At 41.8% G+C, this 17619-nt stretch overlaps 1 protein-coding gene and 1 long non-coding RNA gene across 4 annotated transcripts in view; one reads left to right on the plus strand and one right to left on the minus strand.

Moving 5' to 3' along the window:
- LOC307214490 overlaps positions 1–10144 on the plus strand; it is a 109737-nt gene extending 99593 nt beyond the window's left edge. Inside the window, exons 2-3 of the long non-coding RNA XR_013838152.1 lie at positions 8592–8755; positions 9866–10144. This is a non-coding gene — a long non-coding RNA (uncharacterized lncRNA). The remainder of the gene's footprint in view (positions 1–8591; positions 8756–9865) is intronic.
- Positions 1–17619, minus strand: part of GABRG3 (gamma-aminobutyric acid type A receptor subunit gamma3) — a 309531-nt gene that overhangs the window by 16626 nt on the left and 275286 nt on the right. For all 3 annotated transcript variants that reach the window (XM_079972872.1, XM_079972871.1, XM_079972873.1), the window contains one exon: positions 14806–14943. In XM_079972872.1, the coding sequence (XP_079828998.1) occupies positions 14806–14943 (138 nt within the window). The remainder of the gene's footprint in view (positions 1–14805; positions 14944–17619) is intronic.

The following is a 17619-nucleotide window of genomic DNA, read 5'->3' on the forward strand; positions in this document are numbered from 1 at the left end:
CTTGGGAACGGTGTCTCTGAAATGTCTTTAAAGGTCCCAGTTGTTCTTTGGCTGTAATATTTACACTTATTGAAATATTAATACTTTAAGGATGAAGAGGTGGTTCCCAATATAGCACTTCCTTTGAATAGTTAAACGCCACATGAGGCTTAGAAATAAAAAATGCAAGGAAAGCCTGTCATAAGTTAGCAGCTTTCTTCTAAGGCTGTTTATTGAGTAGCCTCGCTCTGGGTGCCTCTGTGTGTGGGGTGGCTTTGCCTGCTGGGATTGGGACCAGAGAATGATGGAGGAGACATGTTTGTTTTCCCCCTGTGATCTCTTACAGGGTGTTGGTGTCCCACAAGATTTTGACTGCGTGCCAAGACAATAAAAGGCCTTGCTCACGTGTGTCTGGGACCAGTTGGTCCCTTACCTTTCTCGCCCTGATCTGGCCACAGTGATCCATGCAATGGTCACCACCAGGCTTGATTATCGTAACTCGCTCTATGCAGGGCTGCCCTTGAAGCTGACCCAGAAACTTGAGTGGGTGCAGAACGCCGCAGCGAGGCTCCTTACGGGGTCCTTGCCGCGGGATCACATTCATCCAGTGCTTTACCAACTGCACTGGCTCCCGGTGGAGTACAGGGTCAGGTTTACGGTGCTGGTTTTGACCCTATGTGGCCTAGGACCCATGTACCTATTGGACCGTCTCTCCTGGTATGCCCTGCAGAGGACCTTAAGGTCCACAAATGACAACACCTTGGAGGTCCTAAGTCGCAAGGTGGTTAGATTGGTCTCAACTAGGGCCAGGACCTTTTCAGTACTGCCCCCAACTTGGTGGAACGATCTGTCACAAGAGACTAGGGCCCTGAGGGACTTGACATCTTTTCGCAGGGCCTGCAAGATAGAGCTGTTCCGCCTGGCCTTTGGTTTGGACTCAGTCTGACCCTTAGGTCCCCCCCCCCCTTATGGTTTTGATCTATGGACTACTATTAAAATGAGGCTGCATTTTAAATTATATTTTAACCTGTATTTTAACCTGTATTTTAAATTAGTTTCATTTTTATTTTTTATTGTAATTTTACTGGTGTTAGCCGGCTCGGGGAGGGCGGGGTATAAATAAAATTTGTTGTTGTTTTGCCCCCAAGTGAGCTTTTTGCCCATCTTCCGTGTTATACTGGTTTATTTGGGTCACTGGTTGATAGGGCCAGAAAGAATTCCCCCCTAACCTTAATTGGCCCTTTGGTGGGGCCCCTTGGTGGTTATAGTTGTTTGTATGCTGTTGTTGTTATGTTGTTTGCCTTTCCCATAGTGATTTAAGGCTTACTTTTGTTAGGTGGTTTTGGGACTCATGCATCATGACGGAAATGACATTGGGCAGGATCAACATAGTAAACGGGGAATCTCTAAGGGGCTCAGGGGGAAGATGGGCCATGACACATCCTAGGCTCAGTTTACGGGCCCTGCAGGGCTGGCTTCTCTCACCCTGATAACCCACTGAGGGTCCCTAAGAGTCAGAAGAATCTGTTTCTGTATGCAACTGTGGCAGCTCGGATGTTATTTGCCCCAAAATGGAAAACAAACTATGTACTGGAGAAGGAGGAATGGCTTCTTAAGATGTTGGAGTATGCAGAGTTAGCAGGTCTGACCAGCAGAATAAGAGATCAAGATGACAGAATTTATAAGGAAGATTGGAAAATATTTGTAGACTATTTTAAAAGTCACTGTAAACAGGCTAGCAGGATAGCCTGATAACACAATAAGTTTCCATTATCCTGAATCTTATTGCTCCAGAAAGTTACTTATTACTTAAGACTCCATTTCTCAAGAAAAACACTATCTTCTTGTCCGCACTTTCTGCTTCTCACCATAAATGGAAAGCAAGACCTATATATATTAGGGATGTGTGCCAGGCTTGAGCTTCATGGGGTATATCTGGAGGAACTCCGGCATCAGGCTAGCATAAATTACAATTTCAGGATACAGGTAGGCAGTTCCTGGTTTTTTGAACAATGGTTCTGACCACTGATCATACTGGCCAGGGCTTATGGAAGTTGGAGTCCAACAATGTCTGGTGCACCACAGGTCCCACACTTCATGTTCTACACACAAATGCATCCTCTGAAACAATTCATTTCACAGATGCTGCCACTTCATTAGCATTCCAAAATGGCTGGATACTGCAGCTATTGCGAATTACACCTCCAAGCAGTTATGTATAAAAAATATGAATACTTACCTTAACTTGGGTGGTGCGTAAGTATAAATAAAAGTATAGGTAAAGGAGATATATTGGCATATTGTTTCTCAAATGAACTCTAATGCATATACAATACATTACTATGCTTTGGAAGTCATGAGATAAAGGTTAGATTAGGACATTATTTTTTTAAAAGATCACTTTTAACAAAATTGCCTCTCTGAAATCTGGCTTTCATTACCTCTTACAAATTTGCAAGGTGTTTAAATTGAACCTTAAGGAAATGCAGATAGTTACCATGCAAACCTGTGCAATGCGCATGAACCTGATTTGCTCAAGAGGATTTATTAAGCAGCTTTCCATTAAGAGAAAGCTACGGATGCACAAATTCGACTAACTCAGTCTTCCAGTAAAATTGGTCCTTCTAAAGGGGGCTCACTGACAAGAAAGAAAAATTAAGTCCTATATTTAAAAAGAGAGAGAAAAACAGGTAAGACATATGTTTCAGCAAAGCCTTTCCTCCTCCCAGGAAGGGAAGGGGTTGTGATCGGGAGACGATTCCTGCGTCATGCAGGGGGCGCTCCACCCCCTACTTCAACTCCAGGGCTGGCGTGCCACGCCCCTCCCTGGTTGGGCACCCAATAGGGAAGCTCGGCGGGGGCGTGGCTTGCTGCTCAAACGCAGCCCCGCCAGCCATCCCCACCATTGCACACACATTTTCTTAGCTGTCTTCGGTAGTCCAGTGTGGATTTGCGGCCACAGTATTGTGCATTGGGCCCGCCTCTAGGCAGCAAGTTCCGGCTTCATGCCTAATCTGGGGCTACCATTGTGGGTGCGAGTTTCCTGGTTGTCAAGAAGGGGCATGCGCTGGCAAGAACTCATGCCACTGCTGAAGGCAAAAGCTGCGCTGTTGGGCCCCCCTAACACTCTAATCATTCAGCTGGGTGAGAACGACCCGGCTAGCAGGAAGAGTGTGGACTTGTTGTGGAACATGAGTAAGGTCTTGGATGAGTTGGCTGCCTTATTTCCCAGAACAACCCTGTTCTGGTCCTCTCTCTTGAAGAGAAAGGTTTGGCGCGGTGCGCATAACATTATGGCCATTGAGAAATCCAGGAAACTCTTGAATCGCGTGGTAGCGCGCAAAGTACGTTTTATGTATGGCCTAGTTATATCTCATGATGATATCCAGATTGGCGACCAGACCCAATTCTGGGATGACGGCGTTCATCTTTCAAATCGGGGAAACGACATATGGCTGGCTAACATATCCATTAGTCTTAGGGATTGGTTGCAGCTGTGAGGGTATTGGCGGCGAGCCTTTTGGCTTGGGTGGCGGTTAGGCATTGGAATGTGTTGTTGGTGTTTCGGGGGGCAAGGTGTGGCCATCGCCTTCCCCAGCAATTTTGGGTATTCCGCTAAAGGAATCCGGTGGTCATGGATCCTGTCCGATGCCCGTGTGGCGGGGAGCCATGGCACAACCCTCGGTGACATCAGAAAGAGAGCCTATAGTTGGATTAGCATCAACAGGCTTCCCCTACTGGTGGTTAACCCCTCCTCAGACTCACCCCTCTACGAGTGGGTGGAGTCTAATGTTCCGTGGTCCAATGCCTAAGCCAATACCTTCTCACATGCTGTAATCAATAAAGTTGTGGCCTTTACCTTACCCATTAACCTTACATTCTGTGTCCATGTGTCTTTATTCCCCAAGCGGGGATCGGGTCCTCAAATCACAACAAAGCTTTCCTTCACTGTCTCACTGTGATGGCTCCATGAGATCACTTTGCTAATTCTGGATTGATAAGGAAACCCAATAACTTTTTATAATGGTTTGATTTTCTGATGAGATTGCTCAGAGAGATTGAGCTAAATGCTTCGTGGTGGAAGTTTCTAACAGGCAATGACTACTGAAATCCACCAAAATGACTTGTAGCCCAATGGCTTGCAGGGGGCTTGATGATACATCTGTTTTGCAGCTCCAGGCAAACACCAAATCCCAGAAGATTCATTGACTGAACTCTGGTGGACCATCATCAGTGAGTGGTGACCTGTTTTTTACTTGATGGATTACAAGTTCTGTGTCCCTTTATTAAACCCAATAGATGACCACCATATCTCTGTGTTACCCTGTCTAGCAAGAATCTTCTCTTATGCCATCATTTTTCCTTACTTAGCATTTGGTTTACTGATTCATGTCCACACAGCCACATCCGACTTGACTTATAGCAATCTGTGGCTGTCTGTACGCAACTTGCCTGATGCCTGAGTTCCTCCAAATATACCCCGTTTGGCTCAAGCCTGGCACACATCCCTAATATATATAGGTCTTGCTTTCCATCAGAACTTCCCCTTGTAAAACAAACAAGCAAACATAAAATGGATAACTAAAATCTGGGACATAGTGTACCTGGTTAAGCTTACACATATGGTGAGAACTAGAAAGTGCAGACAACAAGATAGTGTATTTCTTGAGAAATGGATTCTTAAGTAATAAGTAACTTTCTGGAGCAATAAGATTTAGGATAATGGAAACCCATTTGTGTTACTTGGAAGTTTATGAAGATAATTTTTTTATGTTCAGCTTTGGTATGGAAATTTGCTTCTATATGTTTGGTTCTAGTTAGCTCCTTCTACAGTCATACCTCGGGGTTGAATGTGCTTCAGGTTGAGCGTTTTCAAGTCACGCTCCGTGGCAACCCGGAAGTAACGGAGCGTGTTACTTCTGGGTTTTGCCTCTCGTGCATGCGCAGACACTAAAAATGATGTCATGCGCATGCGCGGAAGCGGCAAAACATGACCTGCCCACCTGCAGATGCTCAGTTGCATCATACGTTCTATTCAGGATGCGAACATCGCGAGGTACCACTGTACTTTGATTTTACACGGCATCTGCTATTATACTTTGTTGTGCTATAAATAAATATATGGAAACAACAATAAGAAAATTGAAAACAAAACCACCACACATTTTATTTTGCAGATTTAACATGTATTATTTGGTGATATATTGGTATGATAGCACATCATGTTGACAAATAGTTTTCTCACTGATCTGCCTCTGTTGGCTGATCATTTCTGCATCTCACAGTTACAGCTAAGGCAAAATTCTAGTACTATAGTCCACTCGAACAGAGATTGCTGAGGAGCAAAGCATTGTGGGCTGCACCTCCATCCTTCCCTTGGCTTTTTCAACAAGGATCTTTGTGGCAGCAGTGGTTAACTGACAGCATCATCCAGGGCATATTGTGTTCCTGCATACTGTAAAATGTATTCCTCAGATGCTAGGGTCAGCACCTAATAGCAGAAGGTAGCAAGAAATAAGTAGAAATTGATGGAGCTCAGCCTTCAAAGTGCTTGGGCTTGCATCCTTGAAGAGTCACTTGTAAAATAAGTAAGTTTGTTTTCCCATCAATATTTAATCCTGGCTTTCATTGGTTTCTTGACAAAGATGGGGACAACAATATGGATGGATGTCAAATGAAAACTGACAGATCTCTCAAGCACACCCTCATTTTTGGTTTGCTTTTGCAATCTAATGGGGTTGTGGTGCATAATTCAAGTTAGAATGTGTCAGCATCTCCCTGTTTTTTCAAAGGTGGACTGGTCAGCTTTATAAATCCATTCAGCATCCATTCAGGCCTTGTTGAGCTTTTTCTAGAATTTTCTTGGCCATTTTGGATTGACACATGAAAAACCAAGAAGAACCCACATCATAGACAATGTGAAGTGCTCTTTGTGTGGATATGTATAAGGTTAGGTTACAGTTTTAGTCTCCTGTTATTGTATTAGTTAGTGGCCTTACTGAAGTCTGATACAGGAGCTGTAGCAAGGGCAAAAATATGGAATAGAAGCTACGGAAACCCACTACCATGTGGTAACAGAGGAGATAGTGTGGATGGGGACTGATAGTGTGTCAGCACATAGAGAGGTAACAGAGAACCAATAGAAAGACCCCAGGAGCTTAAGAAAGGCGTCCTCCAGATAGCCTGTTTATTAAACATTCATCCTCATTTGCTTACACAAAACTTACACAGTGCTAAGATTATAGCCAGACTTGGCTGAGCATCATCATCATCATCATTTATTATTTATACCCCACTCTGGGCGGCTCCCAATGGAGTAATAATAATAATAATAATAACAATAATGCGATAAAATGTCAAACATTAAAAACTTCCCTAAACAGGGCTGCCTTCATATGTCTTGTCAGATAGTTGTTTATTTCCAGTGTGGTGTGGTGGTTAAGAGTGACAGACTCGTAATCTGGGGAACCCTTTGCTGTGAGTATGTCATATGCTATGTGCTGCTTGTGGTAGTCTCGTAATCTGGTGAACTGGGTTCGATTCCCCGTTCCTCCACATGCAGCTGCTGGGTGACCTTGGGCTAGTCACACTTCTTTGAAGTCTCTCAGCCCCACTCACCTCACAGAGTGTTTGTTGTGGGGTAGGAAGGGAAAGGAGAAAGTTAGCAGCTTTGAGACTCCTTCGGGTAGTGATAAGGCAGAATATCAAATCCAAACTCTTCTTCTTCTTCTTCCTTGACATCTGATGAGAGGGCGTTCCACAGGGTGGCACCACTACCGAGAAGGCCCTCTGCCTGGTTCATTCTGAATGGTTTGTGGGGAGGTTATATGACAATGAGCATTCATCCTAACTGCTTGCAGGGTGTTTGCAATCTTCTCACTAATCATTTGTTCATTCTGTACATTTCAGAGCATTTTCCTGTCACTTTCCTAACTTCAAAAAGCGTGTTTCTTTTTTCAAGTAGATTTGTTACATTCCACAAAATACGGGCAATTGAGAGGTGCCCTGATATAAACCGAATGAGGATTGAGAAAACAGGGTTCTTTTTTCAAGCCAGATTCCACCAGATTCCACATGCCAACATTACCACCATCCGCAACTATGATTGAAATGCAGCAAGCCATCTGGCGCAGAAAGTTACACAAACTGTTTACACTCTGATTCATCAAATGAGTATGAATAATCTCCAGTGGTGACATTACAGTGTAATTAGTCCTTCCAATCCAAGAATGATGCTATCATATGAGTGACCTAATGTCACAGAAAGATTCCGGTCTCGGTCAATGTGAGACTTGGCCCTTCATTGGAATATACTTCACAGGAACATCTTTCTAATTTGTTTTTCAGTGATTTGAAACAGTTACAAGATTTATTTGAAAATGTGGCATGGTTTGCAAAATCATCCATTTTTTATCATGGTTCAAATTTTTAACAAGTGAATAAAAATGTTGCCTGGAGCAGAATTATATTTAATATATTACTTTGATTATATTCCAAACTCTGAGGCAATGGTGTGTACAATTCCTAGCACAATGGACCTTTGATTCCCGATTGAGTTTTAGAGTTTGGTTTTACTAAAATTAAGTGGTTTCCCCCCTCCCTTTTCTCTCCCCTTTTTGAATTATGCTGTTTGAATGTTTACTCATCTAGATGACCTATTTCTCCTGCAAATACAGCTAACCAATTTATTCAGAAATGCTACTTTGGAGGGATAATGAGGGCATTCAGGTTTGTATTAATGACTGTTTGAGGTCATCTGTTTGAGACAGATCAGTCATAGCATGTAAAAGTTCAATGATCATATTGCATGATGGTTATTAATTTTATTTTATTATTCTTGCTATTATGAAAACACCCACAACAAAACAATAATTTCCTTTTATGGGAGCTTGGGTGGTACATTTCAGCAGTGAGACATTTTTGTGGTACATTTAAGCTGCTGAAAATGGGCCCACACTTTGGCCCAAGCCGAAACTTATTTTGTTTGCCTTTTGTAGTTTCTCAGCACAGTTGAAATAAAATGGTGTCAGGTGTAAGAAAATAGCTCATGATTCCACAAGTGATGGTGGGCAGGCACAGAGAGAAAGTTCATAGATGTACCTTCCTCAGATGAAAATAGGGACATTTCTCACTCCCCTCCACAACTGACCCTTCCTCAACCCTTCATTTTAGTATAGGCTTTGCTAGCCCCCCCCCCATTCTCCTCAGAACAACTCCGGCTAGGTATGCGTAACTTCAATAGGCATTTACTTTGTGAGATGGAAGAAATCACATTGTAGGGAAACACACACACACATGCGCGATGCAGCTGCTTTAATCATATGGTTTAGTAAATTTTAGTATTTAATATTATTATTTTTCAGAGACTGTAGTTTTTCTTAATAGATTAAAATGCTTCCATATTTACATTTTTATTGCACATTCTTCTATAGAAAAGACACCAAGAATGAGAAACATATCAAAGTAGAAATAAGACATTGTAGAGAATTACAATTTTAATAAGAATGCAAATTAAGGTGAGATTTGCTACATTTAACAAAACTGAAAAAATGGCAAGATTAAAATGATCATTAGTTGTGACCACCAACTACTATTTGATATGTTTCTTACAGGAGATGGTATCAATGGTTTCACTACCTATGACAGTGAAATAGAGACCTGATCGAGGGCACAATCATATACTTGAGTACTGCTGGCTAAGGGCTGTGGGATCTACTAGGAGCCCTGCTAAATCCGCCGACCAGAGGATTTCCTCCCTCAGTATTTCCCCTAATTGGTGAGTTTGCTTTACCTGATAAGAAACAGGGAAATATAAAATTAATTTAGTGCTGTATTTTTAAAAGAGCTTATCCCTTCATTTAGATAGAAGAGCCATCATGGTAGTGCTTAGGTTCTCAGTTTAGGACCTGAGAACCCAAAGTTCAAATCTCCACACGGTTGCGAAGGTTGAGTGGCCTTTGGCAAGACACCATCTCTCAGCCTAAACTATCTCCCAGGGTTGTTGTGATGTTAAAATGGGGAGCAGAACCATGAAGGCCACCATGAGTTCCTTGGAGGAAACCCAGAAGGTAAAAAACATCAAAGAAATCAGGGATCCTGTGCATTTCAGAGCAGTTCTCTTTACCTTCCCTCTGAAGACTGCAGCAACTGAAAAGTGCTTTATTTGCAATAGGCTGCTCTGTCATTTCCATATCTTACAGTGGGGCCTCTCTAGCAGTCCTCCATTTAGACAAAGTTTACATTGGCCCAGTCTTCTGGAACTGTGTCTAGGCAGAAACTACCTGTCATGCCTAATGCGATAGGTAACACCCTGTTACAGAGCACTCGTGCTCAATAAAGCTTCAATAGAGAATATTTGCACAAGGAGTCATTTTTCACTTCCAACTGGATTTCCCTTGGGGAGAGATAAACCCATGCGTATGAGTTTAAATGGATGGAAGTTTTTTTTTTAAAAAAATATATAAATTCAAATTGATTTCTCAGCAAGGGCTTTACAGCTGATCTAGGAGAACTTTGAAAAATCCTACTGTGAATTCAATAACATTAATTCAGATATTTGTAGAGTAAATGAAATGTAGAGTAAATGAACAGTAGGGCTTGAGGCTTTAGCCCCATATGCGCAGTTGGCAATAAACAACTGGTCTTGTATTTCCAATGAGTCTCACTTGGGTCATTCAATAATAAAATTATGAAGTTTTACTGACTGCTGTAGCCAATATGGTTTAAAGTCCCTGATCATTGACCATGGTGACTGGGGCTGATGGGAGGTGGAGCCCAGCAACATCTGGTTTCTCTCAGGTTTCCCATCCCTGTTTTAGAACAACATTGCTGAGTGTCCTCAAAAGCATGATGGTCACTGTTCTATGCGCCAACCCTTACTTCCAAGTTCATTCGCAGCTCCTAAATGAGATACTGGACTTGTGGAAGGTCTTTGTGGAAAACCTTAGAAATGCATGCAATCAAGTGATACTGTCTTACATCTTGGTAGAAAGGTATGAATTAAGTTCACTATGTTTTCTGTTTAATTTGCAGTGAAAAATTTCAGTGCTCCAACTAGGACTGGGCCTTCCATTTAAAGTACTCTTGCACCACTTTAACAGTTATGGTTTCCTCCATAACTGCAGTGTGTTAAGGGTGCTGAGGATTGTTAAGAGACCCCCTAGTTCCCTTCACAGTGCAGGTGTCCCCCCCCTCCCGCACTTACGCACGGTCGACTGTGTATATGCATGACACTGGGAAATAAATTATTTAATTCAAACCCAGAAATGGCAGGAGAAAGCTGAAGAGTCCTCATGGCTTGCAAGGAGATGCTCCCTGGAGCCTGGAATGGATGTCAGTGGTGGTGGAGGAGACCTGAGGCACAGCGGGGCTTTGTTTTGGCTGCTCAGCGACCCCGCCTAACAGCTGACAGACGAAGTAGCGCAGTCGCAACCACTTTCCCACACATCCTTCAGACTCCACCCAGCCCAAGAGCTTCAACTCAATATATTTTGGTCTGGACTAGGGACCAAATCCGGCACTGGGAGGCTTTTTAAGAGAGTGCTCCCTACTTTACGGGATTTCAGTTATGCGCATGGAGGCCAGGAGCATTACCCCCACATAAGTGGGGGGATGCCTGTACTACAACTCTCAGAGTTTCCTGAGAATAGAGATGGATTGATAAAACTGCTATGGAAATTATAGCTCTGTGAGGGAAACAGGGGTCTCCTGTTGACAAATTGCACCCTTGACAAACTATAGCTCCCATGATTCTTTGGGGGAAGCCATAGCTGTTAAAGTAGTAAAAGAGAGCTTTAAATGTATAGTATGGGTGGACCCTAGGGGTAAAAAAAGCGGCAAAATGGACTATAGTTTCAATTTTACAACTCAGCCAACAGCTTGGATTAGAACTTAAATGTACGTGAACACCAATTTAGACTCATCAAATGGATCTGTTAAAAAAAGTTAACCTCAAAGATGCTACTGGCACATGCTGTAGTTTTCAAATCATGCCATATAAAAAGCCCCGCAATCCCCAGAGTGTTTATCCTTTTAAGAGCATTCATGTGATAGGAGTTTTCCTAATGTGCCATCAGGACTCAGTGGGAGCCACTGTGGCTTTGAAATATGTCAGGCACATGTGTATGTAGATGAGACCAGTTAATATTCATAAAATAAATGTCTCTAGTCTAGCACATATGGCTGTATGGTTTTGTGACAGATCTGTATGGAAGCCAATTAAGAAGTACCTTTTTTAAAAAATAATATTGTGTATATATGTATGCTTATAAACCACTTCAAGGCTTTTTGATGAGGAAGCAGTATATAAATTGTATTAATAAAATGTATGTATGTATAATATCATATAGCGTCTATTTCCTTTAGCACACAATTTCCTTTAGCAATCAATTTCCTATGAAATTGTGATATGTTTGAGCAACTAATGGCAGGCAATTGAGGCAGGGAAGGAGCTAGGCCATTTTTCACAGATTATCACAAAAACCATGCAGTGATAATTCGCACAACAACATCCTGTACTTCCATTTAAATGGAAACTATTGCTTATAATAGGGGCAGTGCTTTAATGGTTCAGAATATGATGTTCCACAGTAATAGTCCTACTGTGAGAAAAGCCATGTGGTCTGCAAACTTGAAAAAAGCAGGGAGGAGTAAACCAAACAAGAACTGTTTAATGTGCAAAAACTGGTTTGGGACACCAAGATGAAAAAATGAGAATCTGTGTGCCCTAAATGGTATCATTCCTACGCTTGCATTATTCAAGCGATCTTATTATTCCTTTTCTCTGCTAACTAGACATACATATATTTGGGCATGCCCCCATAAATTACATCTATAAATTCTAGTAGTTTCACACACAAACTCTTTTGTAGTGCTGAAATGAACTAGTCATTTCATATGCATGGAAAACATTTCAGAATTCATGAATGTGAATAAATACATCCACTCAGTTTGCATAGCTGGTGGAGGAGAAGAATTCATGTTCTTCGTTGCTTTTTAAAGCTTTACTTTGCAACTTTGCTCTTTGGGCATTGTCTATGATTTCTTCATGCTTGGACAAGGCTCAGCCATTTGTTTTCAATTATTTTAAAAATACATCACGGATAAGAAAAGAAACAAAGACACTGGTCCAGGTAAAAGTAAATTTTAAATAGTAAATTGCTTTCAGAGGGACTTGGGCTGCTATAAGAGGCACATTTTTGTTTATTGAACAATCTGGGTTAATATGCATATAGGCTTGAAGCTATTGGTTGCATATATTTTACCTGCATTAGAACGGATGGTTATAGCCAATAGAGATCGACAAATCAGTTAATTTTGGTTTCTCGATTTTCCCTATCTTAAATTCAATCCCTTACAGTGCATTTCTGCATACAATCACTTCTTGGGAGTAATTTCAAAGACATGTTTTAGAATGCAGTCATGGTGCTGCTCCAAAAGCTAAAAGAAAGAAAGAGGCAGCCCTCAGACCATTCTGTAAGTAAATCTCAAGCCAATGATCATGTGGCTTAATATTCAGATCAATGTTCTGATCTGTGAATGGAAGGTTTGCTCCAAACACGGAACAAACTGGAATCTTCTTCAGCCCTACTTCAGAGGCCTCAACACACAGGGCCTGTAAGTGACAGGGAGGAGGAGAATACCCCCTGCTTTCAAAACACTAGCCTCCATCTTGATACAGACATACAGAGCTCACATTCCAGGTCAGAAACACATCCTTACATCCCGGCGTTCAAATTTCCTCACAAAATATTAGAACGCTGCTTTTATATTGGCTTCATTTGTTAATGATCACTTCAACTGAACCATATAATCACAAGATTTAGTAATATGTTAATTGCATTTTAGCGAGGAAATGGTCTTTAACCACAAAGATGCATTATTGATGTGGATGGGGAGCCCATAAATCATTGACTTGCAGATGGGTGTTTTGTTCTTTCTGTGCAATGTGTCCCAATAGGGAAAGCTTGATCTGTTTAATTTCATCTTTGAGGAATCCATCACTTCATATTAAATTAGCAGACTGTTACTGACAATGCATGGCTGTAGGACTTGCCGTGACATATTGATCCATCTAACATACTTCAGAGTCATTTATAACTTTTAGATGGTGCTTAGCTTGAATGAGATTTTCAGTCTACCAAGTGCAGCAGATATTTCATTACACAACATTAGGTTTAAGTCCTAGGAGTTATTTGCAAGGTACTTTTTGCTACCCATCAGCTTAGGCTCAGTAGCAGTCAGTGGGGCAGGGTGGGATGAGGCTGGGCTCCTTAGCAGGCTTCCCCAATGCCAGAGTTGCTTCGGGTTACCAAGAAAAGGTGGGTGCTGCTCCTGCCACCAAATTCTCAGGAGGACCCACTGATCACCCGGCTGCTAATCCGAAATATCACTACAGTCACATAGGACCTGTCCTCTTCTCAGCGATGTGCCTGGCATATGCTATTTTAATTTCCTCACTCCCGGGTGACACTACATCGAGGGTCCAGAGGGATTGTGAGAACATTTAAATGGACAGTGCCAACATCAACATTAGACTTTTTCTTTTTTCTTTCTTTTTTGCTGGTGCATCATCCTGCCCCTCTTAAAGTAAGGTGTGGTAAGGGGCCAAGGGGCCAAGCTGGGAGGGTGCAGCAGTGAAGCCCACCACACTTCAATTTCATATACAAGCTCTGCCATGTATAATAAATTTCATATTAAAGCATTGTATGCATATGCTCTGAAAAAGACCTGCAGTTGAAGCATTTGTTGTTTGCATTAATGCCTTGGGAATTCCTTTGTTCGTTTGTGATATTCCCAGCAGAGCTGGGAAATCCCTTTTGATCCTGATCGTAGTTAAACAACCTCTAAACACATTTTGTCCACAGCCCACCACACAGCTCAGCTTTGCCCTATCCTGGACAAGTTCATAAAGGCACCCTTATGCAGCTCACACACAGCACATAGAGGGCAAGCATCATAAAAGCATTAAAGCATGTTGTTAGATATGTTAGCAAAGGTCTATTGGTACGCCAACTATTGAGCTGGGATTGGATCTTGATGCAGGTGCCATGACTCTATTGTGATGCGGTCCACAGGTGTCTGGGTTCCAATGACTAGTGCTAGGAGATCTCATTAGACTGGGCTATTCAACTGGGCATGACACTGTCAGCAAGGAAATGTTTCTGTACAGCAACAGACTGTGTACGAGAATCCTAACTCTCTCCTTCAATGTGACAGATGGCCAGGGCTGTCAAGCTGACAACATAGAAACATTTGAACGGTCCTGCTGGGTCTGACCAATGTCCATTGCATCCAGGATTCTGTTCCAGCAGAAACCAGCCAAATGCCTCTGGAAGCATACACATAGGACACAAAGATGGTTGCCATGCCTAGCATCTGGTTGGTGAAGGCATACTATTTCCGTAAATGGAGCTTCATTCATTGAGCTTCCAAGTTTGACAGCAGCTGATAGGTTAATCTCCCATTAATTTACCCAACTCTTCAAAAAAAAAAAAATGCACTAAGGGCCATCACCGCAGCTTGTAGCAGTAAATTCAGTAAGTTAATTGTTTCCCGGGGAAGTATTTTCTCTTATTACGCGGCAAGGGAACCTATGACCCTGTTGGACTCTAACTCTTATCAGCCCTGGCAGTCATGGCCAATGGTCATGGATGATGGGAGTTTGAGTCTAACAATGTGTGGATTACTAAAGGCAATGGCTGCCCACTTTTCAATACTGTGCTGGTTATATTGACCCACGTTTCACATTTATTGATGTAGGAAAGGGCTGTACTGAACCCCTAAACCTTCAGGCCAGAAGGTTCATTGTTATTGCATTGTACCTACCTGCAGATGTTTGCACAATATCAGAGGTATTTCTGAGACCCATGAAGTCAAACTGATAGAGTCTCCAGGATTTCTGGTCTGCAGCTTCTACTGAGTTTTTTCTCCATCTATAAATCATTTCTTCTTGAGGATAGCCATCTGTAAATTAAAAGTTTTTTATCAAATGCATGGTAAACATTCTACAATGTTAAACTTTTGCATTAGATTTGCGTCACACTTTTCATATAACTTTGGAATAATTTTTAATACCTTAGGCTGCAATCCTATGCTCCATTGAATTCAATGTGACTTACTTTTGAGTAGAGATGTATAGGATTTCGCAGATTTACAATGCAACCCAATGCATGTCTACTTGGTGATGTTTCCTCCCTTTTTAAGTGGGTATAGATATGCAGCCTTAATGGCTCTTCAATATTATTGACTATATATAACTCCAGTGCAATCAATCGTATACGACTCGAGAAATGTTGTTGTTGTTACCATTCTGGTCATGATGAATTTTTGAACCAAGTCAGCTTTAGTTTCATGTGATACCAGAGTTGCCACTGAAAATTGCTAAGATCACTTGGGATGCTTTTGAACTTCTCAACCAAATTTGTCTCCATATTTTTGATTTCTAAATCACCTGGTCTGGTCTCTCAAGTAAGTGAAACCAGTGTATAGACCAGACTTCTTCAACCTCAGCCCTCCAGATGTTTTTGGCCTACAACTCCCATGATCCCTAGCTAGCAGGACCAGTGGTCAGAGATGCTGGGAATTGTAGTCTCAAACATCTGGAGGGCCGAGGTTGAGGAAGCCTGGTATAGACATTCATTCATTCATTCATACATTCATTTATTGGCTTGTTTGTTTATACCAGGCATCCCCAAACTTGGCCCTCCATATGTTTTGGGACTACAATCCCCATCATCCCTGACCCCTGGTCCTCTTAGCTAGGGATGATGGGAGTTGTAGTCCTAAAACATCTGGAAGGCCGAGTCTGGGGATGCCTGGTTTATACATACCCTAGCTCAAGGCAGCTTACAGGTTCTAATTTATACAGAGCCCTGTGTGTGCATAGTTACATTCCGGTGGGGTGGAACTGCAATGCTGCTTTCCTAAAATGGGTTTACCAGGATGGAGAGGGGGAAGTAGCGGGGAGGTTGGTGTGGTTCAGGTGCAGTGGTGGAGCTCTGCCTCTATTTTCATTTTAATATATATATAGAACATATAACACATAAAATATATAAAAATATCAAAGCAGTTCACAATAATATCTATGTATAATTTTAAAATCACATTAAAAAGTACAATCAGAGACCATCAGATAACAGTTGCTGTTTCATAGCAAATCACCATCATTCCACTAAAACTTATGGATATATAATATTTAAAGTTCTAAAGTGTTTGTTCCAACACACTAGCCTTCTGGAAAATAATTAAAATGGTGGTGGTGGTGGTGATGATATTATCCTTCTTTTCAGCACAATTATTCATTACCACATTCTAATGAATTCTTTCTTCCTTTAATCCATTGTTTCAAGTAACATTACAGCATGAAAGATGCCAACAACATGTTAATCTGTGATCTCTTTAAATCTACAAGTGTTTTTGGAGTGCAGCATTCATTTATTTTCAATCAGTGTTCCAGAGTCACAGTTATCACAGATTTTCTTTTTTTTCAAGTGAATGAAAACTGTTTATAGTTTCACAGTCTACTGATTGGCAAGACGGCCGAGATGAGAATTTACTGTTCTGTCAGGCAGATTATTTTAAAGGATTTATGGTTAAGCAAGAATTAATCTTTAACGTGTCCACAACTTCTAGAAGAGTGAGTGATTTTAGGGCTCAAAGTTGTTTCCATTTTCAGTGGGAAATTGCATCTTTCTCTTGCCATTCATTAGTTGGCCCGGTCCATCCTTCACTGGTCCCTAAATGATCACCTGTAGGAGTCTGTGGGCTCACAGTTCAGTGGCAATCGGGTGGACAAACCCATTTTATGAAACAGCATTCCCAAGATTGTGACTGCTTGGAAAATGAAACTCCAGGTTTTGCAAATAGGAAACAGTGTAGAGCCATCCATACACACAAAGTCACAAGACTGTTTTTATGTACTCGGTTGTATGAGGGGTGGCAGAACTGATCCCTTATCTGGTTTCCTTTTGGCAACACACAACGGTCTCATTTTCTACCTTCCACCCAAGCCACAGTCCAGAGCCTGCCATTATCTCTTGTGGGATATCATCCTTAGTATTGGCATTAAGCTATTTGATGAGCACACCTCCTCTCTCCCATCGGCTCGAATGGACAGAAGCAGTAGTAGCCAGAACCCAGTCTCTGAGAGAAAAAGACTAGATGGCTCTGGCACATAATGTTCCTTCTACTTTCTGGAGGCTTCCCATTATTTCCAGGGTGGAATCTACACACACCAAAAACGCTGTGAAAATGCTTTAAAAATTAAAGTTTTGAAAAACACATTGAATTTTGCATAGCTCACTGTCACCATCTAGTGCCACGTTTGTATATTGCACTTGACAACACATGTAAAATGTTTTATTTGCAGCTGTGTAGCTGAGTCATAGGTTTTCATGCATATCTTTAGCCCTGAAAAGAACTGGGCTCCTAGGGTGAAGGAAGCAGTTACCTAACCCTACCAGCATCGAGCCAGTCTTTGAGCTACTCCAAGGTTGTCAGTTTGCTGTGAAGTGCACAGGTGCCATCCATCCCAAAACTCCATGTATGTAGTTAAGGTAAAGGTAAAGGGACCCCTGACCATTAGGTCCAGTCGTGGCTGACTCTGGGGTTGCGGCGCTCATCTCACTTTATTGGCCAAGG

Source organism: Podarcis cretensis (assembly GCF_951804945.1).
Source record: "Podarcis cretensis genome assembly, chromosome: 4".
NCBI lineage: Eukaryota > Metazoa > Chordata > Lepidosauria > Squamata > Lacertidae > Podarcis > Podarcis cretensis.